This window comes from Polypterus senegalus, chromosome 3 (assembly GCF_016835505.1).
Source record: "Polypterus senegalus isolate Bchr_013 chromosome 3, ASM1683550v1, whole genome shotgun sequence".
NCBI lineage: Eukaryota > Metazoa > Chordata > Cladistia > Polypteriformes > Polypteridae > Polypterus > Polypterus senegalus.
The window spans coordinates 153767866-153789267 of record NC_053156.1 but is presented as its reverse complement, the minus strand read 5'-3'; the positions used below and the strand labels follow the sequence as shown (position 1 = coordinate 153789267).

The window sequence follows — 21402 nt, the reverse complement described above, 5'->3', positions numbered from 1 at the left end:
TAGCCTGTGCAGTAAAATAGAATGGTCAATGGTGTCAAATGCTGCACTTAAGTCTAACAACATAATTACAGTGGGGTTTCCTTCATCAGAGGATATCAGAATGTAATTTACAACCCGTGTTAGTGCAGTTTCTGTACTATGACCAGTGCGAAAACCAGACTGGAATTTCTCAAATAAATTGTAATGCGTAAGGTGTGACTGAAGTTGACTGGCGACTACTTTTTGTAGTATTTTAGAGAGAAACAGTAAATTTGAAATAGGCCTATAATTATTTTGTGTGTGTGGGTCTAGGTCTGACTTTTTAAGTAATGGTTTAATGATGGTTCATCACATCATTACTCTCACAAAGCATGAACAGACCATTTATATTTATTTAATACTACAATTGGATAAATTATTACAATTATGTGAATTACAGCAATCATAGTAGCTTCTGTAGCTGAAGTTTTTTCAAGGGACGACTGCAAAAAATGCAAGTGGGGAGAGTGGGCCTGAGTAACAGCGCATTAGGCAACCCTTATTTCTGAGATCAAAAAAGTTAATTATGCATTGTAGATCTATTATTAAAGCACATTATCCATATGGTATATCATAATTTGTCACTTGTCATGCAAACAAACAACATATGTTTGCCACGGTCGTGTAAAATTTAAAGAAAATGGAAAGGCAAAACAGTTACATTTAAAATATTTTCAGTAATTACAGGTTTTTACGAGGAAAATTAACTTCAACATACTGACAGAATGTTAGACTGCATCTAGGGTAATAAGGGCAAAAGCTCAAATATTGTCTGCATATAATATAAAAGCTGCATATCACACAATTCATAACAGCAAATAGCCACACACTTTGTGCAGTGTAAAGAAGACAGTTATGAGTATAATATATATTAAATAACGTTAAGCAACATCATCAATAGCCTACTACTACTACTACTACTAATAATAATAATAATAATAACAGTAATAAATAAACAAGTAGATGGTTAGATAAGGGTGGCATGGTGGCGCAGTGGGTAGTGATGCTGCCTCACAGTAAGGAGACATGGCTTCGCTTCCCGGGTCCTCCCTGCGTGGAGTTTGCATGTTCTCCCCGTGTCTTCACGGATTTCCTCCCACAGTCCAAAGACATGCAGCTTAGGTGCATTGGCGATTCTAAATTGTCCCTGGTGTGTGTGTGTGAGTGTGCCCTGTGATTGGCTGGTGCCCTGCCCGGGGTTTGTTTCCTGCCTTGTGCCCTGTGTTGGCTGGGATCGGCTCCAGCAGACCCCCATGACCCTGTTGTTAGGATATAGCAGATTGGATAATGGATGGATGGATGGATGGTTAAATAATTATATAACATCAAAATTCAAGCACAATACAAAGCACAACACTACAGATGTGTGAGATTAATCAATTAAAGAACAGTATCTCTTGCTATATGACCTTTAAATCAGTTACTCTCTGCATATTAGTGCAAGTACAATGCTTGTTTTTCCCTGAATATTGTAATTATTGCAACTTGCATCAGTTTAATTTGGTGGTTTACCCATCTACAATGGATAGACCTAAGGTAGGACTAGTTTTTCTCACTATTCTGATGTTTGCCTCAGTAGGTGGTGAATACAAATGATTATCATATGACGTGAGCTTGTTACAGGCTTGAGCTGTAAAGAGCTGTACTTCACCATCCCTTTCCACGAATGGCTATACAAGAAGCAAAGATAACAACTGTGGAATTGAGCTTGAACAATTTTAGCAAGAGGGACAGAGCAAAAAAATTAACTAGTTGGGTAGAGTTTCATGGCAGTTTTCAAAATTACTGACCTGTGGGCTTTCAGGATTCCCATAATTTTGATAGCAGCATCCAATATTATAAGAAAATGAAAAACGATCCATCATGATGGAACACCCATAACTTTGCTCCTGATTTTTCCCTTTTAAAAACATTGCATGATTCTTGCATTTCCAAATAATACTTGAAACTGAGAATGGCTGAATGAGATGAAGTAGCTGCATTGTGTTACAAAGGCATTCAGAATTCTTTTTAAAGGTTACTGCTGAGAGGGTGAGTTAAATTGCATATTCGAACTTCTTCTTTCGGCTGCTCCCGTTTGGGGTTGCCAAAACGGAGCATCTTTTTCCATATCTACCTGACCTCTGCATCTTGCTCTGTTATTCAAAACTTGTGCCAACCGTTGTTAACCCAGGCCTCAACTCATCCGTTATGGAACTTTGTATTAATGCCTGCATATTGATCTGGAAAAATTTTACACCAGATTCCCTTCCTGGGCTTTTATTCGGGCTTTGGAACGGCATGAAGAAACACACTGGATTGTGCATCCCCTGTGGCTGGGTTTAAATTGTACATTCAAACACTAAACCTAAAAACCAAGGAGTTGTTATTTGTCACCTTCTTGAAAAACTATTAAATACAACAATTTATGGGTTGATCCTGAAACTACTATCTCTGCTACTTTGGAAGTGTGTGACTTCATGAAATATGTGTGCAGTGCAGCAGAAGATCTTGGGTGAAATTTCTTCATGTGCATCTCTAAATACTGCCTCAATTTGCTATCTTTTATGAGTACTCTGAGTATCCTGTGAGTACTGAAATCATAAATTGGTTATCTGTCAACTTGGCTTCAATTCATTATTTTTCTGTGAACTGTTAAATATTTCTGATTGTGTTGTCCATGCAAACTACCAAAATAATCCGCCCATTGTTGTTGCTTCTTTTATGCATTTTGGATACAGCTGCTTTTGTCCTTTGTAAAATTAGTAGTGTAGTAGGGTAAAGTTGGATTCATAAATACATACAGAACTGCTTTTTAAAAGTCCTCAGCTGTCTGTTAAAACCTGGCTTAAGAGTTACTCTTGCACTTTTTGCCTTTTTAATAGAATTGTGTAAGCTGTTTTGCCAGATAAAAGTTAGATGTTTAGCCCTGGCATTTAACATCCTTACATTTCAGACAAAAATACTGGACCACTTACTTACTTCAATTCCTATTCAATTTTAAGATGCTGAGAATAAAGTAAGCAGTTAGAACCAAATATTTAGTAGCATTGTTGATAATCATTTTTATCTTCTTATCCACCTGATGATCATTAAGAAGATTTAAAAGATTAGTTGGCATATAACCCATTTCTTGTCAACAGGACTTTTGAGGGAAAAAAAACTTTTCAGAATTTCAAGTGAACAGCGTACTTCACAGAATAAATACTCCATCAAGAATTTCTTGGCTGTGGTTACAGTGCTGTTTTTCATAGTTGCTATGGTAATATTCATAATAGTTTGTATAATACAATAACAGCAACTATAACACTTATTTATATAGCTCATTTTGACACACAAGTATAGCTCAAGGTGTTTTACAAAGAGTGATGCAAAAATTACAATAAGACTTGATGTGGCTTCACCCCTTTAGAAAGCTCTCATGTTACTGATCATAGAAATGTTCCAAGTAATGAATATACCAGACTATTGGAACAGTTGTGATGAGAAGAGGCCATTCAGCCCAACAAACTCACCGATCCTATTCATCTCGACTCTCCAAAACAACTTCATGCTAAAATTTTTAAAATTTGGTAATTTCTTCCATGTGTCTGTCTGTGGTTCTTTGTGTGAAGAAAAACTTTCTAATGTTTGGTCCAAATCTGCCCTTAATACGTTTCCAACTGTATTCCCATGTTTTTGCTCTAGAATTTATTCTAAAGTAAAATACAGTTGGATCCACTGCACTAATTCACTTCATAATTTAAACACTTCAGTTATGTCACCTCATAACTGACCTTTACTTAAACTGAAAGGGTTCCAGTCCTTCATTCGCACCTTATACTTCTCTGTTCCAGAATCAGCCTAGTTGCTCTCCTCTGGACTTTTTCTAGCACTGCTACATCTTTTTAAATATCTCAAAATTGCAGGGATTCAGAAAAAATAGGCCTGCATTAAAAATTAAGTAAAATGTTTTCTAATAATGGATTATACCTCTCAAAATATGTATTACATATTGTTTATTCCTTTTGTATTCAGCTATTAATTTTACATAAATAGTCTTATATTTTTATGTGTGCATGTATACAGTGCATGATCCAAAGCCACTTAATCTGGTTGGATCCTACCCCGAACTGGACAGGACACAATTCTATAGCAGGGCACACTCACACACATTTCCATGCTCAGTCATACTATTCAAAATCAGATTTAAAAGAAAACATAATATATACATTTATAGGATATAGAAGGAAAACCAAAGTGTGGATATGTATTTGTATATTCATAAACACAGGGTATATGATAATAACATAGTTTTAAGTGCCTTATTAATTATGAATGTTTGAAAACTACAGTTGGAGACTGATGGCTATAAGGAAAGCTAAAAATTGAAATGGTTTAGTCATGGTTTATAATCATTAGGTTGTTTGTAATTAATCATCAGCAACTCTTGTGTCCACAGTAGTCAATGAGCTATCATAATTTGCAGTAGCACAACTTTACCTCAGAGTGCTATGATTATAATCAAACAAATTTCTTAGACCTTAGAAGGCAGACCCAGTTATTTAGATTTTCATTTACAGTTATGTTAGAGAGGCATACAGAAAAATGTCTCATGCAATATTTTTGGTAAACCCCTTAACTTAAAGCTGCAAGTCTACACTTTAATCAAAAATTGCTTTATTTCATATCTATTGAGGTGGTGTACAGAGCCAAAATTTTGAAAAATGTGTCACTGTCCAAATACTGTGTGGACCTAACTGTCTGTCTGTTTTATGTTACTTGACAGGCTGCCAAGATGTTTTCACCTAATAATCTGTCTCTTGATGCTAAAATTTCATAGTCCAAAATGTCCACATTTCTAGTTATGGAAACTTAGCACTGCCATTAAAAAGATACACTTCTGATATCTTATTGGACAATACTATGCTTTTGAGCAGAACAATTCCATTATGTGCTTGACTGTTAAAAAGTAAACAATGCATTTATTGAAAACACAATACCAGTAGAATTTTAATTGAGTTTTGTTTTTTTTTGTACTGAATTTTTAGCTAATTTTCAAAAACAGTGTTGTTATATTGGGGCATACCTTTTTCATTCATTCAAAGAATTAATACAGGCAAATGTCACAACTCCACGTGTACGTAAGAGAAAGAAATAAATAATTCATTAGCCACAAATACAACCGGTCTTCAAGGGTTTTAATGAATAACAGAGACAATTTGTGCTAAAAAAACCCTGCTAGGTCTTAAATGATTGTGTGTAAGGAGCTTAAAAAGAGGACCTTAGCATCACTTCACTCATCTAATTCAATATGACCATAAGAAAGTATATGCCTCAGCCAACTAGTAACTAGGGAGCACAAAAATGACGCAAAATACAATGCAAAATGCACAAGATAATACGCAAATTGCTATAGCTGGAGAGAGTGCAAAAATGACAGTTATTCTATTCTAACAAGAGTAAGAATAGCTCACAAACTTACTGTGTCTAAGGCCCCCTTTAAAAGGGAGAATGGCCAAACACTGTTAAAAGTGGCAATAGCCACTGCATAGAAATCATGACACCTCTACCATTCTGGAAACAAATTGACATAAAAATTGAAAGAAATTCAAAAATTACACAAATCATAACACTATGTTTAAATTGCTTTACAACATGACAGCAGGATATTTTAGTCCTGTCAGTAGAGGTTAACTTATGAATATAATATTTTAACATATTTAAAATGACAATATTTTTGTAATGTGTTGGTTATAACTGAGAGATCAAAGCACAATAAGAGTCGTAATAAGTTCCAAAAGCATATCCAAAAGTGCCCATCAGAATAAGGAAATCACATTAAAAAACCCCTGGGTACACAAAAAAGGCCTTACAGAATTAAAAGATGTATTTCCACAGATTGCTTGGAGGCACAAATGCAAGCTCTTTGGAATAAAAATGGCAAAATGGAATTGCCTGTAAAACAAGCAAACAAGTCCCAATACAGATATTTAGAGGCAAACTCACAAAACAGAGCAAAATGGTCAAAATCCTGAAAATTCACAACTAAAGCACAACAAAAGGAACTAGAACTCACCAACTCCAGAGCACAGTCACAGTGAACCGCCAGGAACTGTGGGAGACCCACCGGATTTATAGGGTGGAGGGCAGTTCCTCTTGATGATTGGCAGGTGGCCCAGCCTCTTTGGGGACCACCCATAAAACACATAGGACATAACGGAGACAATGAAAATACAGCAGATAATTAACAAAATTAACAATAACATAAATAAATTCTCAACAAAGATCAGGAAGGACATAAAACAAGACTGGACTCCTGCCCGGGGATGAGCTTTGACTGAGAAAAAATGTCTGTTTGTTTTATGGTTTTGTACATGATTTATTTTATTTTCATTTATCTCAGAGATATTCCTTTATCTTAAGATGATCTCCATTTTTGTTAATTGCTTATGTTTTTTGTAACAAAATAAAGATTCTCTTAACTTCTAGCAGCTGTAGTAAAAATATCAAAGACAGGATTAAGGGATTAGGTACATCCTTGATAAGCCCTGTACAATGAAATAAAGGAAAAACAATTGTAGTAACAATAATAGAATATGACCATTCCAGTCTTCAAGACTAGTTTTCTTTATCCAACAAGTTGCATTTGGTGTGCAGGTGTGTAGTCTAGACATAGATGTCACATTGAACACTGTATTCCAGTTTTGGGTAGCTTTATATGTTGTTCAGTGTGAAAGGGCAGAACTTCCAGTCCAGCAGTAGAGGAAGGGATGCTAGTAAACCACCTTTGAATCCATTCTGGAGCCAAAAGAGGAGAAGATGTTACCAACAGCGCCCTCACGTGCTCAAGAGTGGAAGTGCAGCCAATATCAGAGCCCCCACTCATGTGTGTCAGACATAGCTTTGACATTGCTGTTCAAATAGAAATAGAAATTTCAGATAGAAATTTTATTTTTACTTATCTAACCTTGTGAATTTCCAGAAAAACAAAATAAGCTGTTTTCTAAATATAAATTCATTTGTGTCAACATATATTTTATTGGGACTGACTTTTTTAAATGGTTTCTATTTTGAAACCTTTTAAATTGTATCCCAAGCAGAATTATTAAATATTATAATTCTGTTGTAACTGGTTGCTACTTATTATTCCCTTGAACGTCCATCTTTTCACCAGAATACCATTTCATGTTTGACATCACATGGATGCGCAGTATTTCATTTATAGGTCTGGAGGTGATGTGTTTTGCTGTCAAGAGACTTGCTTGAATGAGGGTTGCTTGGACAGCTGTTTTGCTTCCTGCCTATTTGATATGAGCATGTGAGGGTCAGCGTTTACTTTCAGTGGCATATACGATTTGAGGGAAGCCTCCAGTGTCTCTCAGTAGAAGGAAATGACTCACTTTTTTCAACACTAGTCACTTCCTGAAAAAGTACTTTTTTTCCTCATTTGAAGGATGTTTGTCGTATTGTCTTGCAAACCAGAATGTATATATCTTAAAAAAAAAAAAAAAGTTGTTACCTTTTACGGTGTGTATGTTGTCTCCCATACATGTATATATCCCACTAAATTCTTATTTGATTACATAGCCAAACTGTCACATAGATGAAAAATTATTAATGGGCAGATCACTAAAACTATGTAATCCAGTTTTCTTGTTTCTAAGTAAAAATAAGTAAGAAAGAAGTAATAATAATGGACATGAAATGCTTTTGCAATCTAAAACGTTATCACTGTTTTGGAGAGTGCTATTCAGAAGGTTTGAAGGGAGGGAGGGTATTGTTTAAACTGTTTCATTGTATTCTCAGTGTTCAGTTTTTAAAAGTGGGAGTCTAATTAATTATTAATGATACTGAGAGTCAATCTTCATTCTGCCTTGGTGTTTGGTTCATTCTCTTTCATCTCTTTTGTCTTTGAGCAGCAGATTAGGGAAATGTATGGACTTGGATTTTTAGTTTAAATAGCTTGCTAAAGAAATTGAATCTCAAGGAAAAAAATACTATCCAGTTATAAATGAAGACTTTTTAGTCTGAGGTATAATTTTCAAAAAATGTTCTTTAAGTCCATTAGCTCTCTAAGCCATCTGTTTTCTCTTCCAACTTTTCCTTTTACAATGTTATGTAGGTCCAAAATTTATCCTTGAAAAATCAGGGAAGGCCAGGACAAGATTCTAGCACACTTGAACCAATACCCCTACTCATTCATTCATCCTATCTGTCTGTCAATCCGTTCATATACTAAACCCGATCAACCCAAATTCAGAATTAATTTGAAAATGGAGCTGGAATCTGCAACTTCTGGTGTTAATCAGAAGTTGAATGGGCGTACACATACACACAGCAGCAATAATCTGTCATTCTGGCACAAGGGGTCTAACATATTTTTGGGATATGAAAGGAAAATGGTGAAAACCCCAATAAACTTGAAGAATCCCTGCATACACCACACAGCAAAAAGGCTAGTAATGCTAACCTCCTCACCACATGACCATCCTTGCATCACTACTGATTTTAATTAAAGGTTAATAACAGGACATAACACCTCGCCACATGATTGTTTATACTTACACACCTACTTCTTAAAATACCAAAGTCCTTTAGACACTACCTATGCCATTACGGCAATTCTAAATTCTCTTGTATAGAAAATATACATTTTATCATTTTTCTTGCAGATTTGTATTTTTCTTTATCATTGGTTAAAATAGATTCAATTTTGTTCTTGAATACCTTGAATAGGGTTTTTGCTGCATTCTGAATCATCTGTTTTGCAGCTTTTTAGACATGAATGGTAAATTGAGCAACTTGAACTGGGCTATGTCAGTGTGTAACTGCAAAAGAAAAAATACATACATACATGTATAAATAAATAAATAAATAAGAAGATTAGAAACAGTATTTCAGCTGTGAAATGGAATGGCATCACTTCATAGCAGCTGGGTTAGGTGTTTGGCAAGAGGACAACCTTTGGTTACAGTAATTATCTGAGAAATATGCAATATACTGTATATACTGTATATACTGTAGATGCAATGCAATACTATATTTTTATAGCATCTACACTCCACTCTGCATTTCAGCAAAATACAAACATGTGCAATATTTATGCCAAATAACATTACCTGCAAGCAAAAGAATGAGAGTCAGCACAGGAATATTGTGCATGGAGCAAAACAGTTCACCTCAGTTTTGGGAAAACTACATTATGCTTCTGCTGAACTGCTGAATCTTAAATGCAGTAGTCATGTCAGACATTGTAAGATAGGCGATGATGTTACTTTTGTGTGTACATCATTTAAAAAATAAATTGTATTTTTTTTCCTTCATATTTCTTAGAGTTTTTTATCAAAGCAGTCATCAAATTAGTTCAATTCAATTTTATTATTTGAATAGGGGTCACATTAAAATCACAGTAAAGAAGATCTCAGCCATCAAACATAACTTTGTACGAATAAATACAATACAGAAGTGAACATAATACTTTGTGGTCCATGGCCGGCCAATGCTTTTCATCCCGGCCAATACCCCCAGGCCGCCAGATGGAGCTCTCCCTGCAGCATGGAGGTGCCCCGGATACCAGCAGAGAATCATGGACAATGGTGTTTTCCTCTACAGTCCTGCTGGATACCACAGGGGCCAACAGAGGACGCTGCAGGGAGGCCCAGAGAGTTGTTTGTGCCCTATAACCCGGAAGTACGTCTTAGTCACAGCGACAGGAGAGATGAATTACTTCCGGGGTGAAGAAAAGGACTTTTTATCTGACTTGGAAGTGATAAGGAATCACAGGCTGAAGGATGGGAAACACTTCCGGGTCAGGGACTATAAAAGGACTCTGGGAACTCCCAGATGATGAGCTGAGCTGGGTGGAAGGGTGGCAACGCGTCTGGGAGTGGAGGATTGTTTATTAGTGAGATTTGTATTGTGGTTTATGAGTATTGTGGAGAGGAGGGTGCTTTGTGCACTGTGCGTTATTAATAAAGTCAATATTTGGACTTTTACTTGGTGTCTGACATCTTGGACAAGGGTTCAAGGGAGCAATAGCGCCCCCTATCTGTCACAACTTGTAATATCAAATCATAGATATTACGTATACAAATTAAACCAGCATTAGCACAAGTTAAATATGTGGATGTTTATTAAAGTAAAACATGTTTCGAAGGTTAATTGCAGTTGGAATGAAGGAGTGTTTGAACTTTTGCTTATTATCCTCTGAAACCTGAATCCGTTGATGGCAACACATGTAATTGTGAATGTAGTTTGTAAGTTCACTCTCTGCTTTTTCTTATGAAATAGCTGGCCATTTCAGTCTTTCATTTTACAATTTGATTGGCTGACATTAAGATATTGGCATTGTTGTGCTTGAATGAGGTTTACATCCTTTCGGTGGAGGGTGAAAAGTGTATAGAACACCAACTATAGCTTTTGTTTTCGCAAAAAAAAATATTTAATTTGTTCCTACTATAAGGCAAGTTTGAAAACAGAGCAAATATGAAATAAATCAAGTGTAAGTAGAGCACTCCATCCATCCATTATCCAACCCACTATATCCCAACTACAGGGTCACGGGGGTCTGCTGGAGCCAGTCCCAGCCAACATAGGGCACAAGGCAGGAAACAAACCCCAGGCAGGTCACCAGTCTACCGTAGAAATAAGTACTTTCTAACTCTAATTATCCTTGTGTACTTTTTGCAGAATTATTTTTTTTTTGGCTTTCAATTTAATGTTCATTATACTGTTGTCTGTATTTGCCAGCATTTTTGTCTCTAACAGCAAGAAATATACCCGTTGGAGTGATTCTCTGATACAATATTAGACTTTTACTTGGTCTGGAAATGCTATTGAGAGAGCAAGGATTGTTTTCTTTATTTTTCTCATAAATAAGACCTAGAAGAATTATTGCCTAGAAAGTGACTAAATATCACCCAACCAAAAAATATAACAATGTATTTAATATGGCAGAAAAGTAAGCCCTGAACAGTAAACAGGCCCCTTCTTTACATTTTCTGTATCAGACTCGACCTATATGAAATAACCCTTTTGGGTGGGAGTGGGGGGTGTTGGCGTGGCACTGTGGCAGATTGGATTCCTGTGGCTTTTTCTAAATGTGTCTAAACCCATGTGCACCAAAAATGGTGAAATATATCTCCATTTTCTGAAACCACATGGGTTTTTGGCAGGCTTTGAGTAAATCTGTGCAAAGCATTTTTCTTCCTTCCTTTCTTTCTTTCAGTGTTTGTTTACTGGGGACACAATTCTCCATCCAAAAAGATATTTTTTGTGTTAATTTTTCCACCCATATAGAAAGCTAAATCAAACTAAACAAATTGTTTTATCACCTGATTAGATATACTGTATACCCATTCAAAAGTAGCTGTGACTTTATTTTTTAAAATCTGATGCACAGCACATACATTGCATTATACCTCAGGCATAACACATTAAAACATGGGAAGACCCATTAATTTCATTACAGATCACTGTTGTCATTTTTAGTGTTTGAAACAGGTTCAAGAAGGAATTAATGACGCAGTAGTTAGGCTGTAGGTCCTTTACGAGAGTTGACATTGAAAAATCTATGTGATCATCATATCTTTATGCCTTGGAAACGAAGTCTGTTAGGTCATCCATTTGAGGATGTTTCCAATATGGCATTTGGAATGAAATAGTCAGTTTGTTTAAGCTGGATGAATGTCCTTTAAGCATTGTGTGTTGAGTATATGTTTTATTTCTAGCTGGCACTATAACCAATCCTTTGAATAAAGATAAATTGATGTATTATCAGGTGGTAAAAATGACTAGAGGTAAAATGACTTTGTGCCGTGTATTATCAAAATGTAAACAGACTTGTCAAACACAGGTTCAAAATTGGGGGTACCGACCAAGTAATCCAATTTAGATATCTCCAACAAAACAACAAAAGATAACAAAGAAGAAATCGGCATTCCCCGGTAACAATAAGCTCTTTTGCTTTAAATGATCAAGAGAAGATCCCATCTTAGCCTTCTCTTGCTCACTTGAGGGCCAAATTAAAAAACCCTGACCCCTGTTGGTTTGGGGGTATATATATATATATATATATATGTATATATATATATATATATATGTATTGTGGGCGCTGGCCCGGACACAGACAGACGGACATCTCTTTTGCACCCAACACACGTTTATTTTGCAAATATTTACAATGCACAAACCCCAGTGCCTCCAGCACCGATTCCCCCAATGTCCAGGCCTCACAGTCTCTGTGCCTCTCTCTCCTGGCCGCCTCCAGTCCTCACTCTAGCTCCGTCCTCTTCCACCCGACATCCGCCAATGACTGGAAAGAGGCGGCCCCTTAAATGGGAACCCGGATGGGCTCCAGCTGCTTCCCGGCTTTTCTCCGAAGCCACGCCCCAGTGTGGCGGAAGTGCCGGCTGCGCACCCGGAACCTGTCCGGGTGTCCACCATCGTCCTCCCCCCAGCACTTCCTGGTGTGGCGGAAGTGCTGGGCTCCCGGGATATTCAGGCACTGGGGCACCGCCTGGCGGTGGCCACGGGTCCCTACAGGGCTGGGCTTCCAAGCCCTTCACCCGCGGCCCCCAACATAACCAGGCGGACGTTCCCTCTCGGTCTGGAGGAGGCGCAAGCCCTCCTCCGGTCCTCCTGGGCGTCCCGGCCGGGCTCCAGCCCCAGCCGGGGACCACAGTATATATATACAGCAATCCCTTGCTATATCGCGCTTCGACTTTCGCTGCTTCACTCTATCGCGGATTTTAAATGTAAGCATATCTAAATATATATCACGGATTTTTCGCTGGTTCACAGATTTCTGCGGACAATGGATCTTTTAATTTATGGTACATGCTTCCTCAGTTTGTTTGCCCAGTTGATTTTATACAAGAGACGCTATTGGCAGATAGCTTAGAAGCTGCCCAATCAGAGCATGTATTACATATTAACTAAAACTCCTCAATGCTATAAGATATGCTTGATTATTCTTTTGACTGCTTGATTGTTTGCTTGTCTCTGCCTCTCTCTCACCCTCTCTGACATTCTCTGCGCCTGACGGAGGGGCTGTGAGCAGAGGTGCTGTTTGCACAGAAGCTGTTTGCCTAGTGGATACGGACGCACCTCTAAGAAATGCCACTTTATCGTGGTGCTTCCAAAAGCACACATTGATTTTTTGATGGTTTGCTTTAATCTCGCTCTCTCTCTCTGATGTTCTCTGCGCCTGACGGAGGAGATGTGAGCAGAGGGGCTGTTTGCTTAGAAGATACTGACACTCCTCTAAAAAATGCCGCGGCAAACTTAAAAGCACATGTATTGATATTTTGATTGTTTGCTTTTCTTTGCGAGCGCTCTCTCTCTCTCTCTCTCTGAAATTCTCTGCTCCTGAAGAGAAGATCTATTTGCATTCTTTTAATTGTGAGAAAGAACTGTCATCTCTGTCTTGTCAGGGAGCACAGTTTAAACTTTTGACTAAAGGGTGTTATTTCATGTCTAGAGGGTTCTAATAATGTTAAAAGTGTGGGAGAGTTTATAAGGGCTTAAAATATATAAAAATAACTACTCAAACATATGGTTTCTACTTCACGGATTTTCATCTATCGCGGGGGGTTCTGGAATGCAACCCCCGCGATCGAGGGATGGATATATATATATATATATATATATATATATATATATATATATACAGTGTATATGTATATATATATATGTGTGTGTGTGTGCGCGTGTCTCCAAGCCCAGCAACAATATGGCTTGTGAAGTCTGCAGGGACGTGATCAGGTGTCGACTGGCTGTGGTACTTCAGAGCTGCAAACGGAAAGATGAGGTTGTGAGTGGCAGCGCCCCCTCTCTTCCCAGGGCGATACTACTTATCTTGAGCCCTTTTATGTGCAGGTTGGTCACACAAACAAAATACACTATTTATAGATAATGTTCCGACACACATGACCCTATACTGGATTAGGTGATTCCAATAAGATCATAAAACCTACAGTGTAGATGAAGGGTGCACCAACAACTGATTCATTTCACCTTGCCAGTATACTGTAGAACTCCAATAAACCCCATAAGCATATTGGATACAGTTAAACAGTGGCTTTGGCACATAGAAAAGTGCTAAACCTGGTAAATTACACTCGGCTTTCAAAATAAAGAAGTCCTAGTTTTGTGCTCAACCAGGTCTTGAAATAACAGGCAATTGATAAAATGTAAGAAACTTGAAATAAACAGTGTCATGTTATCATATCTGAAATTTAATACAATAGGTGTTTCACGTTTCCATGAAAATATGTGATTTCTGATCATCTGTTACCTTTTGAGTGTATGAAATGTACTTTTACTGTGTACAGCTTTGCAACATGCTCATAAGAGCTTTATAATAAAAAAATAAAATGAAAAACAAGAAAACTAAAAGGCTACTTATATTCACAATCCAGACGAACACCTTTCATTCGATACTATTTTTCATTATTTTATGTCTAATCTTCATGGAAACCGGGCAACACTGATGTCCTTGTTTTTAATGTCACAATAATTTTAACTTATGTAATACTGTAGAGTTGATTAATAAATCAATGAAACCCTTTTTTTTATCAATTTTCAAAAACAGCAAATGCTCAGGTCTGTTACTAGTTTTACATGTGCCTCTTTTGCACACTCCTATTACTTCGACACCAGTACAGTTGTAAACGCTCCTTGGCACCTTTTTCTAACACCATTAAGTTATTAGTTTCATGTAGCATAAATTGCAAAGTCTTATAAGGAGAAAATTGTCATTTTTCAAAGCTTATGATGATAAATATTTTTCACTAGTGAATATAAGTGTGTAGTATCTATGTGGTTCCATTCTTTGCACAGGACACGTGCTTTTTTATATACTATTTAAAATTGAATTACAAATATGAAGTTATTTTAACATTTGGTTATTGGGCTAAAACATGGCCTATGCAGGTTTTTTATTTGTAGACATGTCAATCTCTTGCCTTTGCCCTCGGGCACCAATATAACATTTACATATTTTAAACAGTTGAAATATAGATAAATCGTTAAATATAAATTTTGTATCAAAAAAAAAATGGTAGTGCAATGCTTTCCAGTAAACTACATTTTTAGTTGCATACAAAGTACAGAAATAAACAGATGTCTGCTGCCAACCACCAGCATACAAGATATAAATGGCCTTAAGGAGAAATTGATAGGTAATATCAGATGGTGTTATGGGAATTTCTGAATGAATGCTTGCATCCCTTTGAAACCACCATTTTGGTGGATTTTAACTTGAGGTAATGTTTTATTGCTATTCTATTTTCTATTGCTATATGTATTAATTGCTCAGCTATTAATTTTTAGCATTATGCAAGGTACTCTCATTAATTCATATTCTTTAAGGAGGTAAACCAAAATCAATCAGGTGAATTTTACCTAATGCAATGTCAAACACGCTGATAGACAGAAAAACACACAATTTTAATTGTATCTATGTTGGTAACACACTTGATAAAGAATAATGTATGTTGGTTATGTGTTAACTGTCACAACCCATATCCACAAAGCGGGTAGGTATAACAAAATCATTCACAGATTAAAATCATATACTTAGAATATATTCTATTTTATCATTTGGTAAAGTGTATTTCCTTGTCTTTATCCTACTGTAATTCATCACATTAGCTATATAAGGTAAAATGATAGATAAAGTAGCTCAGAGGTTCTAAATGTCTGTTTGGGATAATTATCTCCTAGTGTTGCGTTCTGAGAATTCAGTATCTATTCCCATGCACAAATGTTAAAAGCCATGGTGGCTTGCAGAAGACTTACAGTGTCTGAATCTGTGTCAGGTACTTCTTGAATGTCTGTGCTATGGCTAGCCACATGCAATGCTGACAGTGCAACACTATCCTAAACAATCTTGTTAAACTGGGCTTTTACAATACTGTTTATGAAAGTACCATTAAAGGTACAGAGTGTCAATGGTGGCATGTGAAATGCATATCGATTACAATATCCACCAATCCAATTATTTTGTTGAAGCCGGTCTTGAAAATATTTAAATGCATTTTTGAATACATTGTTAATAAGAATACCTCTTTAATTTTTTTTTTTCCTTTTTTTTCGAAACTGATTTGTTTTCAAAGAATAATGATGGTCATATAGTAAAAACACTGAGTTATGTTCTTTTGAGATGTTTTAGAAGTTACACAAGGGCCTTCTAAGCCCCCAGAGGTTTTTTTGTTTTCACTGCTTTATACTGTTAGATGCACATTATTGTCTTATCTATTTTTGGTGAGTGGATACAAAATTTGGCTCAGGTTTGAAACTGTGGAAACAAGTATGGTCTTTTCTGACCAAGCTGTTCATTTGATCAGCATTTTTGTGGGTTAAGGTTTTTGTGAACTGTGTGCTTTTCAGATGATTTGATTTTTACTGTGGCTTCAGTCCTTACAAGAATGCTATGTTGTAAATCTGTATTGATAAAAAAGAACAAAACACAAAAGAAAACCTTATGAAAAAATATTTTATAATCCATTGCTACACCCATGTATTCAATGTCAGTTTTTTTTTAAATACAATAGATTACTAGGAGTAAAAAGAGTATCTACTTATGCAAAATTCATTATTATCAGAAATTATCTGCAGCTTCTCATTCAGTTCTTTTTCATTTGTCATGTATGTTACAGTATAAATTGTAGTAGTAGTTGAAAACATAACAGTGAACTTTGGTTCACTGGTTTCCACATTCCCAGGGTTTGGACCTGTTATCCATTAATGAAAATCAGACCACTTATGTCTCCTCTGCTCAAACATTACAGCATAAACATCACTGAAGTCTTCCAGGAGGACTGAAGCAGGCTCTTGGTTCCTAAATATTGGTTTTCCTACTTGCCATACAACTTGAACTGAGAGCAAACTCTCTTGTAGCTTAACCAAGTTAACCTGGAAACACTGCTCGCAGAGACTGTTTCCCTCAGGATCCTTCCAGTTCCCAGTGGACTCTCTTGGTTATTTGCTATACAGTGTGTGAATGTGTCTGTGTATACTGTATATGTATAGAACTGTATATGTACAGTATATGTACATACACACATACATATTTACACTTTTAAGGGATACCTCTGCACCTTGTTCTGGGTATGTTGTTAATCTGCATCCAGCCATTCATGTAGGCCTTCCAACCTGCAGGGAAAAACTTGGGGGCTGGTGGCAGAATTGGCACTCCAGCCACCATAAAAAAACCTCACACTGGTTCCACTCCATCTGAACTAGTGTGGTGCTGAAGTGTCATCCGTTGCATAGCTGCACTCGGGTCCTAATCTGGATCCTGAGTTGGTTTGTCATGTGGTTGGTGTGGCAATGTGCTGTATCAGCGCATGTTCCTAACCTCTCTCTCTCTCCTTTGCATTAATGCAAACTGCTTAATCCTCCAAATAGCCAATCATGTGGCTGCAGTTCATTATACAGTATATACCTGTATAGTATGGAGATATGGTCATAACATTTAGTTGTTGTTCAGCTTAGCATTAATAGGTACAAGACATATGACTTAAGTGACTTTGACTGTTGTTTGACTGTTAGCGTCAGATGTGGAGGTTCCAGCATCTCAAAAATAGTGACTCTTCTAGGAGTTTTCACTCACTAGAGTGTCCAGAGTTTGTAAACAATGGTGCAATGGATAAAAGAACCTCCAGTGAGTGGCAGCGCAGTGGGTGGAAACACATTGCTAATGACAGAGATCAAGGGGAGAAACCAGATTAATTTAAACAGAAAGGTCATGCAAAGCATTATGTGACCTGAAGTGTAATGGTTATAGTATCAGAGGAGTATAAATACATGTTGTTGTTGTTGTTGTTGTATCCTGGGTTCAACGGTCAAGTGAGAAGTGGTAGATGAGGTTGCAGTGGGATTGTGAGCACTATATTTGGATGATTGATCTGAAAAATATCCAATTTCTGATGCAACTTGCTGATTACAGGGAAGAAGACTGGTGTAAACATCATGAATCCATGAACCTGTTTCACATTGCTGCAATGATAGTTTTTTGATAGTGAAGTGATGTGAAGAACTTATTTTGGTACACGTTTTGCCATCTTAACGCTAACTGAGTTTAATGTGCATGACACGACGTATGTAAGTATTGTTATTGACTTCATACATCCCTTGAAGATAGATAGATAGATAGATAGATAGATAGATAGATAGATAATTTATTAATCCCAAGGGGAAATTCACATAATCCAGCAGCAGTATACTGATACAAAGAAACAATATTAAATTAAATAGTAATAAAAATGAAAAAAAAAAAAAACAGACAATAACTTTGAATAATGTTAGAATTTACTCCCCCGGGTGGAATTGAAGAGTCGCATAGTGTGGGGGAGGAACGATCTCCTCAGTCTGTCAGTGGAGCAAGACAGTGACAGCAGTCTGTCACTGAAGCTATTCCTCTGCCTGGAGATGACACTGTTCAGTGGATGCAGTGGATTCTCCATGATTGACAGGAGTTTGCTTAGCGCCCGTCGCTCTGTCACAGATGTTAAACTGTCCAACTTTACTCCTTTAATAACTTTAATAGAGCCTGCCTTCTTAACAAGTTTGTCCAGGCGTGAGGTGTCTTTCATCTTTATGCTGCCTCCCCAGCACACCACCGCGTAGAAGAGGGCACTTGCCACAACTGTCTATAATTTATTTATAGTCACAGTCTACTCTTTTTCAAGTGGGCATTTTTAACAGAATAATGCACCAATTCACAAAACATACGTACAGTTTCTCAAACTGAACGAGATGGATACTTTAGTTCACTCTATAGGTGTCAATCCATGAGGTGGAATGGGAGGTTTGTAGCACAAATGTATAGCTAAAACATTCCAGGAGGTGTGTGATGTTACCAGTTCAGCATGAATCCAAATCAGGAAGGATACTCACATTCTTAATGTTAACTTCTTGGGTGATAATTAAATCTAAAATATGATTATGAGAGTGTGTACAACCTTTTACAATTTGGAGAAACCTTACTGAATCAGTTAGGTAAAGAAACTTCTTGATGATAGTCTCTCTTCCTTATCTCTGTGAATATTTGTGTGACACTGCTTAACTCACTTAAGGAATGAACCAGGATGTCTCCAAATTAGTGATATAATTATGAACATTATGTGTATGTAATCTTTCTTACAAGACACGTGACTGCATCATGATGATTTTTAGAGATTATCAAAATGTCTTTTCCATTAAGGGATGTGAATGTTCTTATGGAAGAAATAATCTGTGATGACAAATAGACAAGGATACAAGCCGCCCTTGAAAACTAGGGTGAAGTCAGAAGCTTTTACTGTATTTAAGGGCATTTTCTGATTTAATGTGCTGGTGTGTGTGATTTTTCTATTTCATTTATTTACTCAGTGCTCCTTCCTAAAACCCACTAACTGATTTCATTAGTGTTTAGTTATTAATTTTTCCAGGGATGCTAGAAGAAGATGGTAATCATGCAGTGATCAAGCATAGATAGATTTTTCATATAATCTTTGTTTAACTGTTTAAGATTCATAAGAAAATAAATAGATTTGATTTGCTTAAAGTTAGTGTTCTATAAGATCAACGATGAACAGAATAAAAAAGGCCTATCAGATATAAAATATCTCATCTTACTATATTTCTTTGTTATACCGATTCTATCATTTTAAATCTGCAGTTGTGTATGGTCACGCAACATATATTCTGTAGGTGTCTGTTTCCTTTAGAAGCAAAAGCTCCCTTGTTGGAATAAGTTCTTTTAAATTGTGGCATTTTAAGTAACCAAAAATATAGAGATATGATATTAAAAGGCACAGAGACAGTGACATTAACCTTAATATTATAGCAAAATGTATTATAACAGTGTCTTAATCCTTAATGTGACTGAATGTAATTTTAATATAATTAGAACCAAGAAAAATAATACCCTTGCATATTTTAATTGCCCCATATCTTTTTAGAAAGTAGAGACTTGAGGAAACTGTTCTGCTGTTACATTTTCATATATGGGCAAGTGACAGAATACATGAGATTTTTAAACTAATGCATTAAATTACAAAAGAGAAAAGCGGTTCAGTGGAGTGTGGATGAAGTATTATGCAGAACAAAAGTTTGTTAGTCATCAGAAAGAAATGCTGTTTATGAGATTATTAAAATGGGGCATGCGCTAATTTTCCATCTGTTTTTATTTTAGTTCCCGGAGTGTGGTTTCTTTGGCATGTACGACAAAATCTTACTCTTTCGTCATGACCTGAACTCTGAAAACATACTGCAGAGGCTAACTGCAGCAGAAGATATTCATGAGGGGGACCTGATTGAAGTTGTTCTCTCTGGTAGGTAACAGTGAATGCTTTTTAGGTCACAGTGCTATGCAGTTCATTATTTCTGTAATATTTTTCTGAAGCAAATTCCTTCTGTCCGTAGTATAACATTGGATAAAGATTTGAAGCCAGGAATCTGTTTGGAAGCTGTTTTCTGTATATATGCCGAGTCAACTATCATAGCTACAGTATTCATCAACTTTGACGTTTTTATCTTTGTTACTGTAATCATTCTTGTTTATCACCTAAAAGGAGTTTAATAAAACACTAAAAGTGCAGTGGCTTACACAATTTATGTACCTGAAATTGCCATACAATATCTGTCCTGTTCTGCACAAATATGGTAACACTGTTTCTGTGGAGAAAGCAGCATTAAATTCTCAAAATTGAAGGCAGGATCTTGTGTTGCTGTTGAAAATTCTAATTAAATTGAATGTATGTTAATAACTGATATTGCCTACAGTAATTTCCTTGTGAATAGGTACTAGATCTAGTTTGTTTTCTTCTTATAATATTGAAAATCATTTTGGTTTCTCACTATTTATTATCATCTCATCACGCTTGTAGTGTGATGTTCCTTATGTATTAATACAAGAACTAAATAGTGTGTGCCACCCCTGTAAAATTTGGAGGTTTCTCGTTACCTCAAACCTCTAGCTGTGGTTTTCCTTTTGAAAACAGGTGTTTAGCTCTCAAACAGAAGCAAATTTGTTATTTTTTCTCCTTCACCAAACAGCTCTGTAAATCTAGCAACCGCATGAAGCATTTAGTTGGCCACTTCCGTAAGTTGACACAGTCGTAGATTCTGCACTTGTTTTGTGCAAATGTCTTGGCAGAAAACTTGACTGCATAAAGATTTATACATTTTGTCTGCTGCCATGACTCTTGCAGTCATTGCTTTAATTATTTGTGCCTAATCTCTCATAATGTGTCAGTAATGCTGTTGCGCAACAAAATGTACATTATTAAGATGCCAAGTCTGAATAGCTGGTGGAGAATTTGTAGTGTTGTATGCTTTCCCATTTGAAATATTTTCTTTTTTATTATTGTACTGCTTTTACACATGACTCTTTCTGTTTTGTTTTGTTTTCTTCTATTTATGTAAATTCTCTGT

The 21402-nt window shown here is 36.5% G+C and overlaps 1 protein-coding gene across 2 annotated transcripts in view; it reads left to right on the top strand.

Annotated features, from left to right (window-relative positions):
* Positions 1-21402, top strand: part of prkd3 (protein kinase D3) — a 358336-nt gene that overhangs the window by 214715 nt on the left and 122219 nt on the right. For both annotated transcript variants that reach the window (XM_039748100.1, XM_039748101.1), the window contains exon 3: positions 20162-20300. In XM_039748100.1, the coding sequence (XP_039604034.1) occupies positions 20162-20300 (139 nt within the window). The remainder of the gene's footprint in view (positions 1-20161; positions 20301-21402) is intronic.